This window comes from Ictalurus furcatus, chromosome 26 (genome assembly GCF_023375685.1).
Source record: "Ictalurus furcatus strain D&B chromosome 26, Billie_1.0, whole genome shotgun sequence".
In the NCBI taxonomy this organism is placed as follows: domain Eukaryota; kingdom Metazoa; phylum Chordata; class Actinopteri; order Siluriformes; family Ictaluridae; genus Ictalurus; species Ictalurus furcatus.
Window position 1 is genome coordinate 9,903,946 of NC_071280.1, and position 17,363 is coordinate 9,921,308.

At 39.1% G+C, this 17,363-nt stretch overlaps 1 protein-coding gene across 3 annotated transcripts in view; it reads right to left on the reverse strand.

Moving 5' to 3' along the window:
* Nucleotides 1-877: 877 nt before the first annotated feature.
* Nucleotides 878-17,363, reverse strand: part of gk (glycerol kinase) — a 20,859-nt gene continuing 4,373 nt past the window's right edge. Inside the window, exons 6-20 of one of the 3 annotated variants that reach the window (XM_053615669.1) lie at nt 16,265-16,402; nt 15,552-15,661; nt 15,346-15,412; nt 11,679-11,714; nt 11,505-11,572; nt 9,542-9,584; nt 9,373-9,453; nt 9,151-9,229; nt 8,439-8,535; nt 8,185-8,269; nt 7,937-8,057; nt 7,138-7,281; nt 6,590-6,676; nt 5,934-6,020; nt 878-4,273 (exon numbers count right to left, since the gene is read on the reverse strand). In XM_053615669.1, the coding sequence (XP_053471644.1) occupies nt 4,263-4,273; nt 5,934-6,020; nt 6,590-6,676; nt 7,138-7,281; nt 7,937-8,057; nt 8,185-8,269; nt 8,439-8,535; nt 9,151-9,229; nt 9,373-9,453; nt 9,542-9,584; nt 11,505-11,572; nt 11,679-11,714; nt 15,346-15,412; nt 15,552-15,661; nt 16,265-16,402 (1,254 nt within the window). In that variant the 3' untranslated portion in view covers nt 878-4,262. Of the gene's footprint in view, nt 4,274-4,698; nt 6,021-6,589; nt 6,677-7,137; nt 7,282-7,936; nt 8,058-8,184; nt 8,270-8,438; nt 8,536-9,150; nt 9,230-9,372; nt 9,454-9,541; nt 9,585-11,504; nt 11,573-11,678; nt 11,715-15,345; nt 15,413-15,551; nt 15,662-16,264; nt 16,403-17,363 lie in introns of those variants that run through there. The other 2 variants (XM_053615670.1, XM_053615668.1) reach the window with 2 other exon arrangements.

Genomic DNA, 17,363 nt, shown 5'->3' on the forward strand with positions numbered 1-17,363 from the left:
CTGTCTGTGTTTAGTTTCCTCTGGGTTTTCCCTTTTCCTTCCACATCCCAGGAACATGCCAGCTGGACTGGCTATGCTACATTGCCCCTAGATGTGAATAATGTGTGTGTGCATTGTTCCCTGAGATCCTATCCAGGGTGTTTTCCCACCTCACACCCAGTGTTCCCAGGATAGTCTCTGGCTCCACCACAACCCTGACAAGAATAAAGCAGCTGACTATGAATGAACGAATGAATGAATAAGATCAATATTACTATAAGGCTGGCAATATTGGTTCTCCTAACTGCCAGAACCTCCTTCTGTATGTGTGCACACATACCAAGACCTTCCAACAACGACACCATAACATATTACAGTGTTTGCAATAAATGCCACAGTCATATAACCATTTTCTCTTCCTAAGGACATGCCGGTCAGCTCGGTTAGAAAATCATATGAATTGTGAAATCATATGAAATGACAAGAAAGTTGCTTCAAGCATTTGGATTAATGGATATAAAATCAAGACATTACTGAGACATTTGAAATATTCCTTTCAATACTTTCAAAGAATATTAAGATACTGAACATTTACATTTTGACTTTCAATTACAATTCAATTTAGCTATGTGCTTTTGACATCGTTATTAATTGGTTTGTTTATAGTTAGTCAAACACATGGCACATTTCTTAAATGTAAATAAAATCATGTATATGGAAAAAATATATAGTAAGTCTACAATCAGCATTTATTTTCTACCACCTCATTGCATGCTCAATATAACATTTGTCTATGAAATAAACATATTCCTAAGCAACTGGTACTAAATAATGTTATTTCTGGCAGCATATAAAATAACCTAAAAGACTGAAAGAAAGACTCTTCAAAACAACCGAATATTAACCAAGTCCACCATTTTAATGTGCAGCAAAAGCAAAATTTTTTACATATGAGGGAATTTCAAGCAAAAATGTACAAAATATACATTTGTTCCAACATAACAAAAACAATCAAACAAACAAAAGAAAACCCCTAAAAAAAAGTCTCAAATCCTGCATGGGGCACTATATTCTTAAACCATACACTACGCACTTGTACTACATACCATATTTTTGAAGGATCAAGTCTTAAATCAAACAAGTGTTTAAGTGTTGAACAGTAATGGCGAAGCATCACATGGACAGATCACTTCATATCGTTAACCTGCACCAAAAGAGCTTCCACAGAAACGACCAATTTTAAAACCCCAAAATATTAAACCTAGACTTTTTTGTTTGCATTTTGGTCTGTCGTGGCATGCCATTCTCCAATTTAGAAAATTTAAAACCACCATACCACCTTCCACTGTGTAGAGAAAGTTGTAATTGCTAGTACGTCAAGTATATTTGTTTCATTTCTGAGTATGAACGTGCTACTTGTTCTAAAAGTGCACAAAGTGCATGATTTGAGACAAAATACCTCAGTAACACTGGCCACTGGTAAGTGCTAAAACAGTGTAAGGGTCAATTCAAGTGCATAAAAAAATAAATAAATAAAAATACACATGAATATATTATAAATTCTTGTTAAACACAAATGTCTAAAAAAAAAAAAAAGTCCCTTTTACAAATCTACAAAAAAATGTAATAAAATACAAAAATGTATGTTGGTGAAAAGGCTGACCGTATAAAACGAAGTGCAAAGCATCATGGTGCCTAATAAACCGATCTTAAGTTCATTGGCTTTTGACCTCGATAATGCGTAATCAAAAGATAATGAAGAATTCATATTTTCATTTATGACAACGTAATTTAATCACTATGACTTAACTCCACATTGGAATAGTTAACTAGAGGTGATCAGAAAAGAAAAAAAAAATAGATTTAATGGCATGATTAATACCATCACCATGGTTATTAAAACGCAAACAAAAGGAAAAATAATTACAATTACATTAACACTACTTAAGAAGAGTGCTCATAGAAGTAAATGACCCCTATTATAAGCACTTTATGATAACTGACATAACCTTTATTATTACATCACAAAGACTGCTTTGTCAATTTGACAAAAAAACACATAAGGTTGTGTTATTTCACTTCAGGGCACAGTTATGTTAATGCATCGTGACCGCTGATTCTGTAGATTTTTTCTCTCCTCAATTTGGTTACGTGCCAATTTCCATCCACCATCCAGCTCTCCCCGATCATACAACAGCTACCAACCAGGAAGGGTCACCTCTTCAAACTGCTGCACACGTTGCCTCAAAAGGCAGCGTAACACACTCAGAAGAAAGCGCTATCTGCCCTCTTCCGCATACATGAGCTCAGAGAACCCACGATTGGCTAAAGTTGCTGTGATTGACAGCAAGAGAGAGTACATCATCCCTCTTACCCAGAGATCACAGCTCCCAAGTTTGCTCCCTTGGTTCCTAGCCCCGTATAGCTGTAGCGTCGTTGGGATTCGAACTTGTAATCTCCCGAAAATATATACAGTGATCTATTTTTGCCAATCTGTCTCATTAGTTGGTTCCTTTCAGCAACAGGACAGCCTGAAAAAATTTTCAAAACGCAATCTTACATGACTAGACACCACGTGCAATAATCCTTTATAAAATGTAGATGTAGGTTTATATCAGTTTTCACAAAGGGCTTATGTAGTCCTAAGAACATGCATAACCAAATTTACTAGAGGCACAAATGGCTTCAGTTTTGAAAGGAGCGTTGCAATATTAAATATATATAACTTTGTACCTGAACACACAGTACCATTTAACCATACATCAGATTTTGAACATGGTTTTGATGTTCAAAATAAAACTACAGGGCGCACGGTGAGCACATTTGCCTCACACCTTCAGGGTCGGGGGTTCGATTCCTGCCACTGCCCTGTGTGTGCAGACTACACATTTTCTCCCCGTGCTGCGGGGGTTTCCTCCGGGTACTCCGGTTTCCTCCCCCAGTCCAAAGACATGCATGGTAGGCTGATTGGCATGTCTAAAGTGTCCATAGTGTATGAATGGGTGTGTGAATGTGTGTGTGATTGTGTCCTGCGATGGATTGGCACCCTGTCCAGGGTGTACCCCGCCTTGTGCCCCATGCCCCCTGGGACAGGCTCCAGGTTCCCCACGACCCTGTAGGATAAGCGGTATAGAAAATAGATGGACGAACGGATGGATGGCATAAAGCTACAAGCATATTTTGTCAGATACCTCGTCACAAAGAAGACAACGTCAAGATGTTGGTTTTTTTTCATTCTATGGAAGCCTAGTTGATAGCTAAGCCAATAACCCAAAATATAATTGGTTTTTATTTATTAAAATCTCAATCGAGGTTAACCAGGAACAAAACAAACAAGACCTCTAGCTATATAGCGCAGATGACATAACTAACATTAGATTACTTAATTACACAATGATTCGATTGGTATTTTTGCAAACCACCTTACTGCTTTCAGTGAATATTCTCAGCATTAAAAGTGATGTATGTGCACAGTACATTATGGGAAAGCACAGTCCCAAGCTCAGAGACCTCAACATATAACAAAAATTCAAAACATAGCAACTATCCTTTCTAGACGTCCTTTTTAGAACCGACTTTCTGAATTCCAGTGTTTTTTTATTTATTATTATTTTTTAAAAATGTTTGACGTCCTAGTAGAACACTAAAAGATGTGTTTGGACTGAGTATGAGCTTTTTCAACCTTGGGAGCCACAGTATTTTGGGATTGGCATCTCACAGTAATGGAACAGTAATGAACAACCATACAAAACCCTATGAAGGTAAAACATCCTCATACAGTACATGCCATGATTTGTACCTTAGTGCTCCCATATCTTGAACCATTCCTACTATTGGCACCTTCTAATGCATGATTTGATAATGAAGATGTGGACTGAGCCACAAGTTAATCTACATAAAGAAGATCAAGGAGCTATAGCAACCAGCTTGAGTCAGATGAAGGTGTTCAGGCTGCCAGCTGTTTCTTCATGGGTACAACAGTGCAGTGCAACTTCAGAAATCAAAAAGTGTTTTGTTCGTTTTGTTCATAGAAATCGCCAACTCACACCTCAAGCTATGGCAACCAGGTACCAAAAGTTAAAAACAAACATCCTTCATTGTTTAGAGGTCACATAGAGATGATTCAGTTGTCCAATAGTCCCTGGAGAGTGAAGTTGTAAGCTTAGCAGCTACAGCTGGATTGCCCAGTGTTGAACAGCATGATATCGACTGGACACTAGAGGCCATACCTAAAATCCTACGTTCTTCTCTCATTATGCAACATCGAAGAGGATTCAAGAAGTTTACTTGTAACCTGTGCAGAGAAATGAAAAAAAAAACAAAAAAACGTTTGTCCCAAAATGAGCAAGTTGCATGTAAGATTTTAAATGAACAACAAATCAGAGAACGAGAAAGTGGTGCTTTAGAGGAATAATGTGATGTGGCAATGTAAAGCAGTCAGGAGGTGAAGATGAAAAAAACAACAACAAAAAAAAACAGGACATGTATTTTAAAACAAATATTTGGAGAATTTTCATGCTCATCATTTTTTGACAAGAGGTATCAGCAATACTATGTAGGATTCAAAGCACTAGAAGCCACCGAGTGTGACATATTTCATATCGAGGCATAGTTACATAAGAGAATTTAAAAACAATTAGAATTTATAAAAAAAAATTTTATACCACAGCAAATTCAACTGACAAATCCAGTCATTTTGGGATACTAAAATATAAATGGTACACTATTTAGTGACAATGCATGATGAGTTTCATTCACATTTTCATTAAGGATGGTGTTTATAAGGCTACATGACATTTACACCTTTCATGACAACTGAAAAAATCCTAAATAAACAATAATAAAGGCTTATACCAACAGGCATCAAATGTCAAAGACTGCTTTTGTCCAAAACACCGGAGTCTAGTGACATAAATGGTTGCGTTATGGCACTTGCGTTCACATGACAGCTGACTATGTAGCTCGGTTTAGATTTGGTGTTTCACTTATGTACATTTCCTCTAGCCTTTAATCAATTGTATATTTCTGCTTCCAACATTTATACACACTTTTGTTTCATTTTCCAACTAATCTCGCATGGCAAGCAATAACTACATCATAAATGGCTTTTATTACATCACTACATACCAGATAGGTGACCTATCAGACATACACTGAACTACAAACTCAGTTCTTAGGAAGCTCTAACGTACAGTGGGTAAACTTTGAAAGCAAGCCTTTATGACAGCAGACACCTTTATAAACAAGTCTTTATGTAGGTTTATGCCAGCTCTCATGAAGGGCTTACGCAGGTTTCATGTAGCCTTACACGGATCATGCTTTAGTTTATTGTTACACAAAGGTTTTTATTAGTAAAAACCTAGTAGTTTTGATTTTTCACACTTTCGGCTGGTCACAGTTGTAAATTCTGTCGTCTGAAATTGATCAACGGAATATTAAAATCGTACATAGTATGCATTTAACGCTGCGCCGACTTAAGTCAGACATCAGAGCTCGTAATTACGTCATTAACCGACCTCCGTCTGCTCAAGCTATAAAGTGAATCGTGGATGCCCTGGTATTCTGTTCATCTTTGTTTAACAACAAGCTAGCTAGCAAACAGTGATTTATATTCACCCCCTCAAAACAGTCAACTGTATAGTCCGTATTATAGATTTAATAAGCTAATATATCTGTATAGTCATTGATCTAAAGCAAATACTTGTATATACAGTAAAGCACAGCTTGGTAAGTATCTGCTGCTTTGTTTACTGCTGATGCTGTGAACAGCCATGTTGATATGACGTCACATGCTGAAATCAGGGTTACTGAGAACCTTCCCGACTTTCTGAGTCGAGCGTGCGTTTCCTAGTCGGAGGTCGGAAAATTCGAGTTACGAGCTTTAGTCGAACGCAGCATAAACACACATGCATGCACAAAGGATTGGTCACTCTCAGTGTCAAACACACACTGACCTGCAATGTATTTCGCTCCAATTAACATAAACATGCTACCCAGAATGTAAAAGCCCAGCGGAACACTACTGAAGATATTAGATTCCTCTGGAGATTGTCCGAAACCCAGGTCCAATTCATGCAATATCAGAGAGAGAGAAAGGAGACACGTGAGCAACTACTGATTTGGTTGGATCAAGCAACATCTGTGACGTTTCTGCATACTCCTGACGTCTCGAGCACCTGACGCCAAAGGTCTGGCTGGAAATTTTTGTTAATGATGTTTACTGATAAAAACATTTCTCTTTGAAATTTCACTGAAAATTGGGTGGCGTTTCTAAAACATATGAATTTGTTGCATTATTTATTCATAGTTAATAATAATAATAAAGTAAATATTTAATTGTAGATTAAACATCTTACCAGACACAAACAGTTACCAAGTTACTTGGTTATTCGAATTAATAAACATGACAACATGAGAGATACGTGACTTTAAAAAGGACTGCAACGTCCCATGCATACGAGTCTGTTTACTTCATAAAAAATTATTTGCGTCACTGTGACACATTTCCTGTTTTTGGATGTTTTGAACATCCTACTATTCCCGCTCTGTTTCATTTGCTGGATTTTGAAAAAAAAAACAAAACACGGAGAACAAAAGTGGAGACACAAACCGTTTCCATTGCAGATTGGCTCTGTAGTCTCCCAGTTCATGGCTCTCTGGACGGCCTTCTTCCAGCGAGCGTAACGGAACTCGCTCTCTATTTAGAAAGGGGGGGAGGGAAACCCACAGATTTCTCAACCCATCAAATTTCTCAATTTACAAAGCAAGACATTTATCACAGGAAAATACATTACTAGACTTTAACAGTCTTTAATAGACAAATTACAGTGACACTAAACAAACTGTAGGAACGATCATGAGATGAATCTAGAAAACAGATATCATGCAAAAAAAAGTTTGGGTCTTGCAAAGCCAAAGAAGAAAAATGTAGATTAAAACTTGCTTTCGTATTTCACTGTTAATCCGTTTGTGGATCATCGGGAAGTGTAAATGTTGGGTTCGTTGCTCGTTTGGTTTTACGCCGAATTAAATGAACCACCTGCTGTCTTAGCTACACGATCACACCTGAATTCCACCTTTTCCCCTGATTGTAGTCGTTTGGACAGATGGAATGATCAAACATTCATCGTGCGGTTAACATGGCTGGAGCGGTCTTACCCTCGGGGTTGATCTGGGGTTCGAATTTCTCAGAGGTGACCTCAGTGAGGTCTTCAGGATTCAAACTCCACACACTGACGCCCTCTGCTGCTCCTGCTGCCATGGCTGCTCCGAGAGCGGTCGTCTCCGGCATGGACGGCTTCACTGTGAGCGCACAGGCACAGACACACACAGATATGTTTAGGAAATTAAATGAAACTCTCTAAACTGAAGAAAAGAGCAGGAGGGGGAAGAAAAAAAAAATGATGGGTGACTTGACTGGTCTTTATAAATATCAAAATATCATACAAAGGTAACAGATGATAAGTCAATGGCACACACATTGCTAAGTAGGGATACATATGTAACTCTATATATTACTTATTATACAATGTAGAATATTTGATTGGGTATTCATTTTACTGCACTGTTTATTTTCTGTTTAATGAGACATTTGAATAAAGATTTTGAGGTGACACTGATGCCTGAGATTAATATGTGACATACAGACTAATAAAAGACTTCCCACATCACACTAACTGGGTAAATGAAATAATGTGCATCTTTCCAAATTTGGGAAATTCCAGTCGATGTTTTATGCTACGCTGGAATTTTTCATGCAATCAGTGTAAAAGGGTTAGCTCATCTCGGATTATTAGATGGGTTTAGGCTATTTCAGCTTTCAATATTATTAAGGCTTAGTAATAAGCTCACTCGTCTGGAATGCCCGTAACCTAACCCTACCGCCCCCTCACAAACCCCCCAGTTTTACTCGATTTCAAAGACATCTGTGAAATAGAAACTCACAAGGGAGACTTACCGACTGGAATGCAGAGAATATCAGCCTGGAGCTGCATGAGGAGTCTGTTCGAGGTCATGCCTCCGTCTACCTGCAGCTGAGTCAGAGGAATCCCACTGTCCTTATTCATCGCATCCAGGATCTGAAGCGCAAATATGAGTCACGAGTCACTTTACTGATTCTTCTCATATTAGTGTCCGTAACTGCACGGTGCATGTGTTCATGACTAAAGACAACAGGATGATTATTTCTATACGCGTACACTGTACCTCTCGTGTCTGAAAGCAGACCGCTTCAAGAGCAGCGAAGGCCAAGTGACTCCTGTTCGTGAACTGAGTTAAACCACAGATGATTCTGTTCGGAGAATGAAAATTAACAAACCAAAAAAACGCACAATTCAACCTTTGATTTTAATATAAAAATAAACAATAATGTGTTTCATGCACGCAAGGTACACATTTAAACCTGTTATCACATGATTCTGCATTTAAAGTCTTTAAACCACTTAAAAACTCTAACTTGCCCTCTGGCGCTCGGTTCCCAGTAGGGGGCGTAGAGACCTGAAAACGCGGGGACGAAGTAGCAGCCGTACGATGTTCCAACATCAGCGGCCAGTTTCTCTGTGGAACAAGAGAACATTTTTCCATCATGGACAGCAGGACCCAGGGTGAAAAATTGTGCAACACTTTGTGCGCTCAAAGCTATGATAATGCGTATACTGTGTTTAACACATTCTCATGTTCCTTTTGCGCCAAACTGCGAAATGGAAATCGATTTATCAGACATTTTCAATCAGTATAAACAAATGAATTATTTTATCACCGCAAGTCTGTTATAAGACGAGTCAGGACACTGTTGGGTTTCTGTGTGAAGAGTGTTTAGCTGCTAGTGAGTAGAGCAATGGGAAAGAGGAGGAGTGTGCGCCCTCTGCTGGGCAAATAATTCACAACTCTCTACAATAACACTGCTACAGAGATAAAACAGACCTAGTAGGCTAGGGGAAAAAAAAAAAAGAAAGAAATACTTTTCTTTTTAAAACCTACAAATTCTTAAAGCAGTGTGTCTACTTTCATATGTGCCATGCGTAGAGTGTGACATCACAAATAAATTCAATGCTGAACACGGACACCCCTAAACAGGCTGAAAAGAAATTTTTCACCTCTGGTAAAAATAATTAATATGCTGTACTACCTCATGTTGGCATTTTCAATCTATTTTTTTTCATCTCAACTCACCGAGCTCTGTGGAACTTTGTATAATCCCGAGGTTATCTTTCAACCAGCGCACCACCGCCCCTGCTATGGCAACTGAACCCTAACGAAGAATTATAAAAAGTCAGCTATTGGGTAATGAAGGATACCATTTCATTCACTCACGTAAAGTTTATTTTTTTATAGCAAGGATGCATTAAAGATGGAATAAGAGATCTGGATTAAGGACAGCATCGAGAATGTTACCTCTAATGCATAGCAGGCTGGCTTGTCTCGACCCAGTTTATACGCTACTGTTGTTAAGAGACCATGATCTGACATTACCGGCTACAGAACAAAGTAAGACAGAGAGCTTAGACAGAAACAAACACGGATGTATATTAAGCTTCTACAAGTAGCAGTGAATGAGGAATACCTTTGTTCCTGTGTTTCTGAGCAGGAAACAGCCAGTCCCATAACTGAAAGAAGAGAGATATGAGTCAAGGATGGATGACAGCGCCAAAAAAAACAAAAACAAAAAAATAAAACACGAGTTCAGCCATTTCATGTTAAATTATTTAGATTGAACAAAAATACACGATGTGACTAGTGTGCCCTGCGAGGGATTGGCACCCTGTCCAGGGTGTAAATCGCCTTGTGTCCGGTGCTCCCTGGGATATACTCCAGGTTTCCCTATGACCCTGAAGGAAGGATAAGCGGTATAGAAGATGGATGGATGGACAAGATGCGACTGTTGGTCTTAGGCTCTTAAGTTGTTATATCCATCCATGGTTTAGAAAATACTCATTCATGATTGGCTCTAAGAAATCATTTCAATACAGTTCGTAATCGACGCTTCTGGTAATATTTAAGCATGTTAGAATATAACCATGACAACAAGGACAAATAAAAGGTTTCATTTTCTCCCTAAATTGGTCTTGGCCATCTCCTACCCACAAGCGACAACTACCAATTGGGGAGCCAACATGCGCTTCCTCAGAGACACCACTGCATCTTTTCAAGCTGAAGCTTATGCTGCGTTACACGGTCAGAGGAAACGTCCACTGTGTCTACCGTCTTCCACATACATGCTGCTGTGATCGACAGGGGATTGATCATCCCCCTCAAGCCATCCGTCCCACTCGGAGAGCACGGCCAAGTTTGGTCTCTCGGCTCCCAGCCACGGCTGGCAGTGACATGGTCGACATTCAAGCTCGTGATCTTGAATGCTTTTGGCGCCAATCAGGAACCCCATCAACCCCCAGAAATAATGCTTAAATAGTACCTTTGCTAACATGCCAGTAAACAAATATAATAATAAATGAATGACTGTAAAGTAATTATTTATAGGCAACATGGAGGTAGAACAGACGGAGGTAATGTCTCCGAAATGTACAAGTGCTCAATGGTAGCCTAAAAATACTGTATGTGCGTGACACAGGGGGCTCTGCATCTGTAAAGATTTAGCTCCCTCATAGCTCACGCTGAGATATTTAGTTAATTGGCAAAATTTAGTTCAGACAAAATTGCAATCTCTATTAAAGAAGTAATTAATGACAGAGTGATAAGCAGAGCAAAGTGGAGTTTACCGTTACCACTCCAACGCTGATTACTTTCCTATAGCAGCATGACCTTAAGTGTTTTATTCCTCGTATACCACAGCAACTAACCACTTCGAACACATATTTATTTATTTCACATCCACTAACGAAGGCACAACCAGCGTGGTGCTGGCGCACACAGCCCCCTAAGTATGGAGACTTTTAGGAGATCCTGTATTTATGGTTATGTTGTGGCGCCTCCATGAAAGAAGTCACCTCAAGTTATCACTCGCGCAATAACACTTTGTCTCATGGATGCTCCGCAAGAATAAAATGCAACTGTAAACAGATAAAAATTTGAAAAACATGACGTCTTCGGTAAACCTCTGAATCTGGGAAATGACTCTGGTATAAGAGGAACAAAACATCAATTCTGGGGTTGCAACGATAGGACACCGCTCTGTCGCTGATTATTTTCCTATAACAGCATGCGCTGGAGATACACTTGGGTTTTCTAAAACCTCCTATCAATACCTACATTCATGTGAAAAAATAAGTACACCCCATGGAAATTGTTGGCTTTTTTGACACATGTGGACAAGCAAACATTTGATCGTCTTTGAAAACAGTGCCTATTAATAAAAGGTGATACAATCTATCAAACGTTTGCTTGCCCAAATATGTCAAAAAAGCCAACAATTTCCATGGGGTGTACTTATTTTTTCACACGACTGTATGATGAACTTCAAGCATATGATTCGATAATGCATGCGTATTGTCATATGAACTATCGCTGATATGATGATGATGATCTCACCAAGCAACAACATGTGAAAGAGAAATAAAAATGAGGCGTACGTGTTTTTGGCCTGGCCGTCCTGAAAACACATCTGTCCCACCAGAGCGGCAGACTGGTCCCCTAGACACTTCAGTGAGAGAACGCAAGTACTTCAGGCTGATATTAAATACTTATTCATATAAAAATATACAGTAAAATTATCTGACAGTAAGAAATAAGAAAATGCAATTTACCCCTGATATTGGAACACCAGTGAGGGGACCAGATTTCTGTGAAAGCAAAATAGAAAAACAAATAAATAAATAAATGAACAAGACAATGACATAGTAAACTTTCCCACTCATCTCAAAGTGACTCCACTGTCAATCATTGTTAATAAGGTTTCAATTCACCCCAGTTTACTTCAGTAAATGCACAAGGGGGGAAAAAAAAATCAAAACGCCTCCACCAACAGTATACAATTTAATGTGTGTGAACTACTTTACTCAGTGATTAAAGCATGCCATATCAACCAGCCCCTTATTCAGTTTTCTAAGCAAAATAAAAACTTTTTTATTTATTTTTATTTTTTTTTAAAGCTGTGAGCATGCAGAGACATGAAGGAGAGATCCACAGGACGGCCACCGGGTCAGCAACAAAATCCTCAAGTGCTGTTTGGAAAGACAGCTCTGAATCTAGTGGCTAACGGCAGGTGAAGTCAGCTCATGGCATCCAGCCAGTGTGCTGTGTAACGAAGAAAGTCACCCAGTACATTTCCAACGACCAGTTAAAATAGACAAATCCAGTGTACAGAAGGGAATAAAAGCCTGAGCCTGCTAACCATGAAGAGTTGTACTGGTAAATTTACAGTTCTGGTCAATATTATTTTGAGGTATATCGTATAATATCTCGAAAAAGTATTTTCGTCAGAATCTTTTAACAGGATGTCCAAGGTTACACAACAAAAAGACAGCCTTTGAACTTTTTTTTTAATAGCACAGCATCGTTCAATTCTCAAATCAGAAGGTATTCATGTTGATTCATCCATCCATCCATCCATCTTCTATACCGTTTATCCTTTTCAGGGTCATGGGGAACCTGGAGCATATCCCAGGGAGCATGGGGCACAAGGCGGCATACACCCTGGTCAGGGTGTCAATCCATCGCAGGGCTTCATGTTGATTATTTTTCAGTACAGTAAATTTGGCCAAAGATCCGTCATGCCTATTTATTGGAACCACTATTCCCGGTTTAAGGTCTCTGTATGATACACATGATGCTTCTCAACAGCACCAGGATTTGAAGATTTGTTTGGTCAATATTCTCTTCCCTCCATGTCCTGTCCTAAGAGGCCCTGCACAGTTCCATGAGTGGCAAAAAAAAACCCTCAAAAAAACTCAAGAACACTGTAACCTGCAGATGAAAAGGTTTTTGGAGATGGATTTGATTTGAAGCTCTCAATTTTTTATGATAGATATTATAAGTTCTAAAGTAATTGCTTACAAACAGGGAAGGCTCACTGATCTGAAAAGGCAGACATTACTTCATCATAGTAACGTTTCGGTTTTTGGACTATTTTCACCAGTTTTCTGTTTAATTGTTATTTTTGAGACTGTGCTGCTTTGTATCATACAAATAAATGTATACATATTATACAGCCATAGAACCACCTGCCTAATATTGTGTAGGTCCCCCTTGTGCCACCCGAACAACTCTGACCCGTCGAGGTATGGACTCCACAAGACCTCTGAAGGTATGCTGTAATTTCTGGCACCATGGATCGGACTTGTTTGTCCAGCACATCCCACAGATGCTCAATCGGACTGAGATCTGGGGAATTTGTGTGGCAGGGCGCATTATCCTGCTGAAAGAGGCCACTGCCATTAGGGAATACTGCTGCCATGAAGGGTTGTACCATGACCCTGTCGCTGGTTCACCGGTTCTCCTTCCTTGGACCACTTTTGGTAGGTACTAAGCACCGCATACCGGGAACACCCCACAAGACCTGCCGTTTTGGAGATGCTTTGACCCGGTCGTCTAGCCATCATAATTTTGCCCGTGCCAAGGACAATCACTCAGATTCTTACGCTTGCCCATTTTTCCTGCTTCCAACACATCAACTTCAAGAACTGACTGTTCACTTGCTTCCTAATATATCACACTGTAATGAGATAATCAATGCTATTCACTTCACCTGACAGTGGTTTTAATGTTATGGCTGATAGTGTATACACCATGGTAGTTTTCAGAAGATAGTATAGCAAGGTGCCAATCATTTTGACCAGAACTGTACCAGTATAAATAATGGGATAAAGAAAGTGTTGTTTTGAGTACATTCAGACTTCTAGACCCTCCTGCAACTGAGCCTTGCTCAGATAATCAAGTCGATGTAGTTTTCGTGTTGGAAATGCACCGCTAGATGGAATGGGATAAAAGGGACATCAAAGCCAACCAGGGGAAGGGAAAAGAGACTCGTTTTTCCCAGGAATGACATTGTCAATAATATTAGTCAAGACCTACTCACCAGACTAGAACTGATTTTCTATCAGAAAGCCCAAAGAGACACAAAGGTTTGATTGTGATAAAAAAGAATAATCGGGAATTATTTGCACATGGGAATTAATTGCAAATCTAATCAGGGACATTGAAATTTCATAATAAAAATGAAATAAAGGAAGTCTCTTTTTTCTGTTTTTTCCACCCCATTACTGTGGATAATTTTTTTTTTGTATTTTTTTTTTAGAATTATGAAAAATGATTAAATTAATTATACAGTCCCCTCCCAAAGTATTGGAACAGCAAGGCCCATTCTTTTGTTTTTGCACTTAAGACATTTGGGTTTGAGATAAAAAGATGAATACATGAGACGATATATCAGAATTTCAACTTTCATTTCCTGATATTTACATCTAGGTGTGCTAAACAAATAAGAACACGGCACCTTTTGTGGCAGAACATCCAATTTTTAGGCAAGCAAAAGTAATGGAACAGATAGTCTTAAAGTAAACAACACTTAATATTTGGTTGCATATCCTATGCTCAAGCTGGTGACCCACTGACATCACCAAACTGTTACATTCTTCTTTTGTGTTGCTATTCCAGGCTTGTACTGTAGTTCCTCCCAATTAGATCGGATTCATTTCTTTTTAAACTGGAAGACAGATTGTTTCTGTTGACTTCTGAATTCATTCTGCTGCTAGCACCATGAGCATCCTTAATAAAGATTAGTGAGCCCGTTACACAGCTCTCTGGTCTTCATGTTGGTTTATCCTTTTTAACAGCAAATGCAGTCTTCACAGGTGAAACCCAGGGATCAAACCAAGAGAAGACATTCAGAGCTATTTCATTCTTTAAACAATCAATTGAACATGGCACACCTGGGCAGCGCAAAACACCCATCAGTCGCGTGTTCCAATATTTTTGATCATTTGAAAAAAAATGGGTGGGTTCAAACAAAAAGCTGCTATGTTCTAAGTCTCTTAACACATCTAGATGTAAATATGAGGAAATGAAAGCTGAAGTTCTGATCTATTGTCTCATTCATCTTCTTTTGATCTCAAACCCAAATGTCTTCAATGTATAGCAAAAACAGAACTGGCCTTGCTGTTCCAATACTTTCGGAGGGGACTGTATACAGTTGCCTGCGTGAGTATTCACCTATTTGAACTACAACCTGGAATGAAGTTGATTTAATTGGGATTTCATGAAGCTACACACCAGAACTCATTTAGTGGTTTCACAGCTGTGAAGGGGAATACTAATGAAATCACAACTTTTACATTTTTTTTTGGAAAACTACACAGATTTTCTTTGCACTTCAACATTACAGATAATTGTGAGTATATTCTTGAAATGTAGCTCAAACGAACTGAATACCTTCGCACAATATAAAAGGTCACCAAGCTATTCCACTGAGCTTACCATTAAACCGTAGATCTCGGAAGAACTCCTTACTTTTGGCAGAATCTCCATTGGTATGCCAAAATAGCTGGAACAAAACACATTCCAGTTTAACGAACAAACCAGCCGTAAAATTACTTCACATTCTTTAGCATCTAAACACAAACGTGGCATTCAGTAACAGAACTACAGGCCGTGTCGTGTGTGTGTGGCTGTCTGTATCTTACTTGCAGAGGTCTGGATCCCAGTCCATAGTGTGTATATTGAAGAGCATGGTCCTGCTTGCATTGGTCACGTCTGTTACATGGACACCTCCCTTCTTTCCTCCAGTTAGACACTGAAAAACAGCGAGCATATGACGGCCAGCTAGTGACCCACTGATACTGTACAATGAAAGACACCTAACAAACTTTTCAGGCCAAAGGTTTGCATTACTCATGGTTTTGGGATCTACAATGCTGTTTTCTGTTGATTTATAATGAGAGTGATATTTAATAGTGAGTTTAATATTGTGCCAAAAAATTCATATTGGAATTTTCAATTTTAGCCGTGGTGTGGAGTGGACTAAGAAGTAAATAGTTAGAACACCGTATACGCAATTAAGCATGATAGAATTTTAGGATTTCGACTATAAATATGATTTAGGTTTTCTTAATCAAATGCGTTTTTCCCCCTCACAATCTTCTGCATCTATAAGGGGCAGTGGTGGCTTGACGTTTAAGGCTCTGGGTTAATGATCGTAAGGTCGGGGGTGGAAGCCCCAGCACTGCCAAGCTGCCACTGTTGGGCCCTTGAGCAAGGCCCTTAACCCTCTCTGCTCCAGGGGCGCCGTATCATGCTTCCTGACATGCTGGGGTACGCGAAGAAAAGAATTTCACTGTGTGCTGTAATGTATATGTGACCAATAAAGACTCATTTTCATGATCATTCTTTAACGTACCCATATGAGCCAGGAGTCGATGGTCCCGAACATGGCTGTGTGTGAAAGCACGGCCTTGTGCACCTCCTCTACGTTGTCCATTAACCAGCGCAGCTTCACGGCACTGAAGTACGTGCTGATGGGAAGACCGGTCTTGTGCTGCAGAAGAGAGATATAATGATATGATATGATACTTTTCTGAGGTTTGGCCTGGTGACAGTTATAGTGTACTGTACTGCATCGCATATTTTTTTAAAAAAGCTGCAGCAAAATCAAGCATTTTGTTCCGCAACAATCACAAAAAAAAACCAAAACACAGTGAAATCCTGATCTATACCGTGATACCGTTTTGTCAATAAAAGCAGTAAAAACTAAATAAACCAGACGACCAACTAAAAAGTCAATCATTCAGACCATTTTCCTTAGTCTGTACTCATTCTCTCCGGCTGTGTGTTGTAAAGGCGTATTCCTTCCAGCTTGACTGGTCGCCTTTTTGTTAACAATAGAAAATGTCTCAGCTGTGAAAACGCTATTTTGGTGTACTCGTCTTATCTTTTACATAGTTCCAATTATTTACATAGTGGTCTTTTTCATTTCTCTATGTGAGCGAGTTTAAATTTCCTACTTGCATTTAACTCATTTTAAATCATACGAAACATGTCTTCCTAGAAAAGTTAAGCAAACAAACCACACCCATTCCACGAAGCTACAAGTCAAATATCGCTGCTCTGTCTACATTTCATTGAATTCTGGCTCGTGTATGACTGTGTCCGAAGGGCCGCTACTGAATTCATGAGAGAAAGTGAGACAGAAATACCATCAATATGATTTTGCATTGATGACGGAAAGTTAATGATGTTTTGACGTTCCTCAAAGGTTGCACTGACTTTATTTTTATTGACTACATGGCTTCGTAGCGTAGACCATCTGTTCCAACAATGTGCAGTTGTGTAATACCAACGGCAACGGAATAGTGACAATCAAAATTATTATTCTAAATAGTAAGCTCATTAAAGGAATAATCCGACCTGAACGACTTGTGTATCAATGTTTACAATCGATATGCAATCTTCAGTTGTGCAAGAGATTTATTTGATGCTTAAATTCTGAGTTTCCGGTT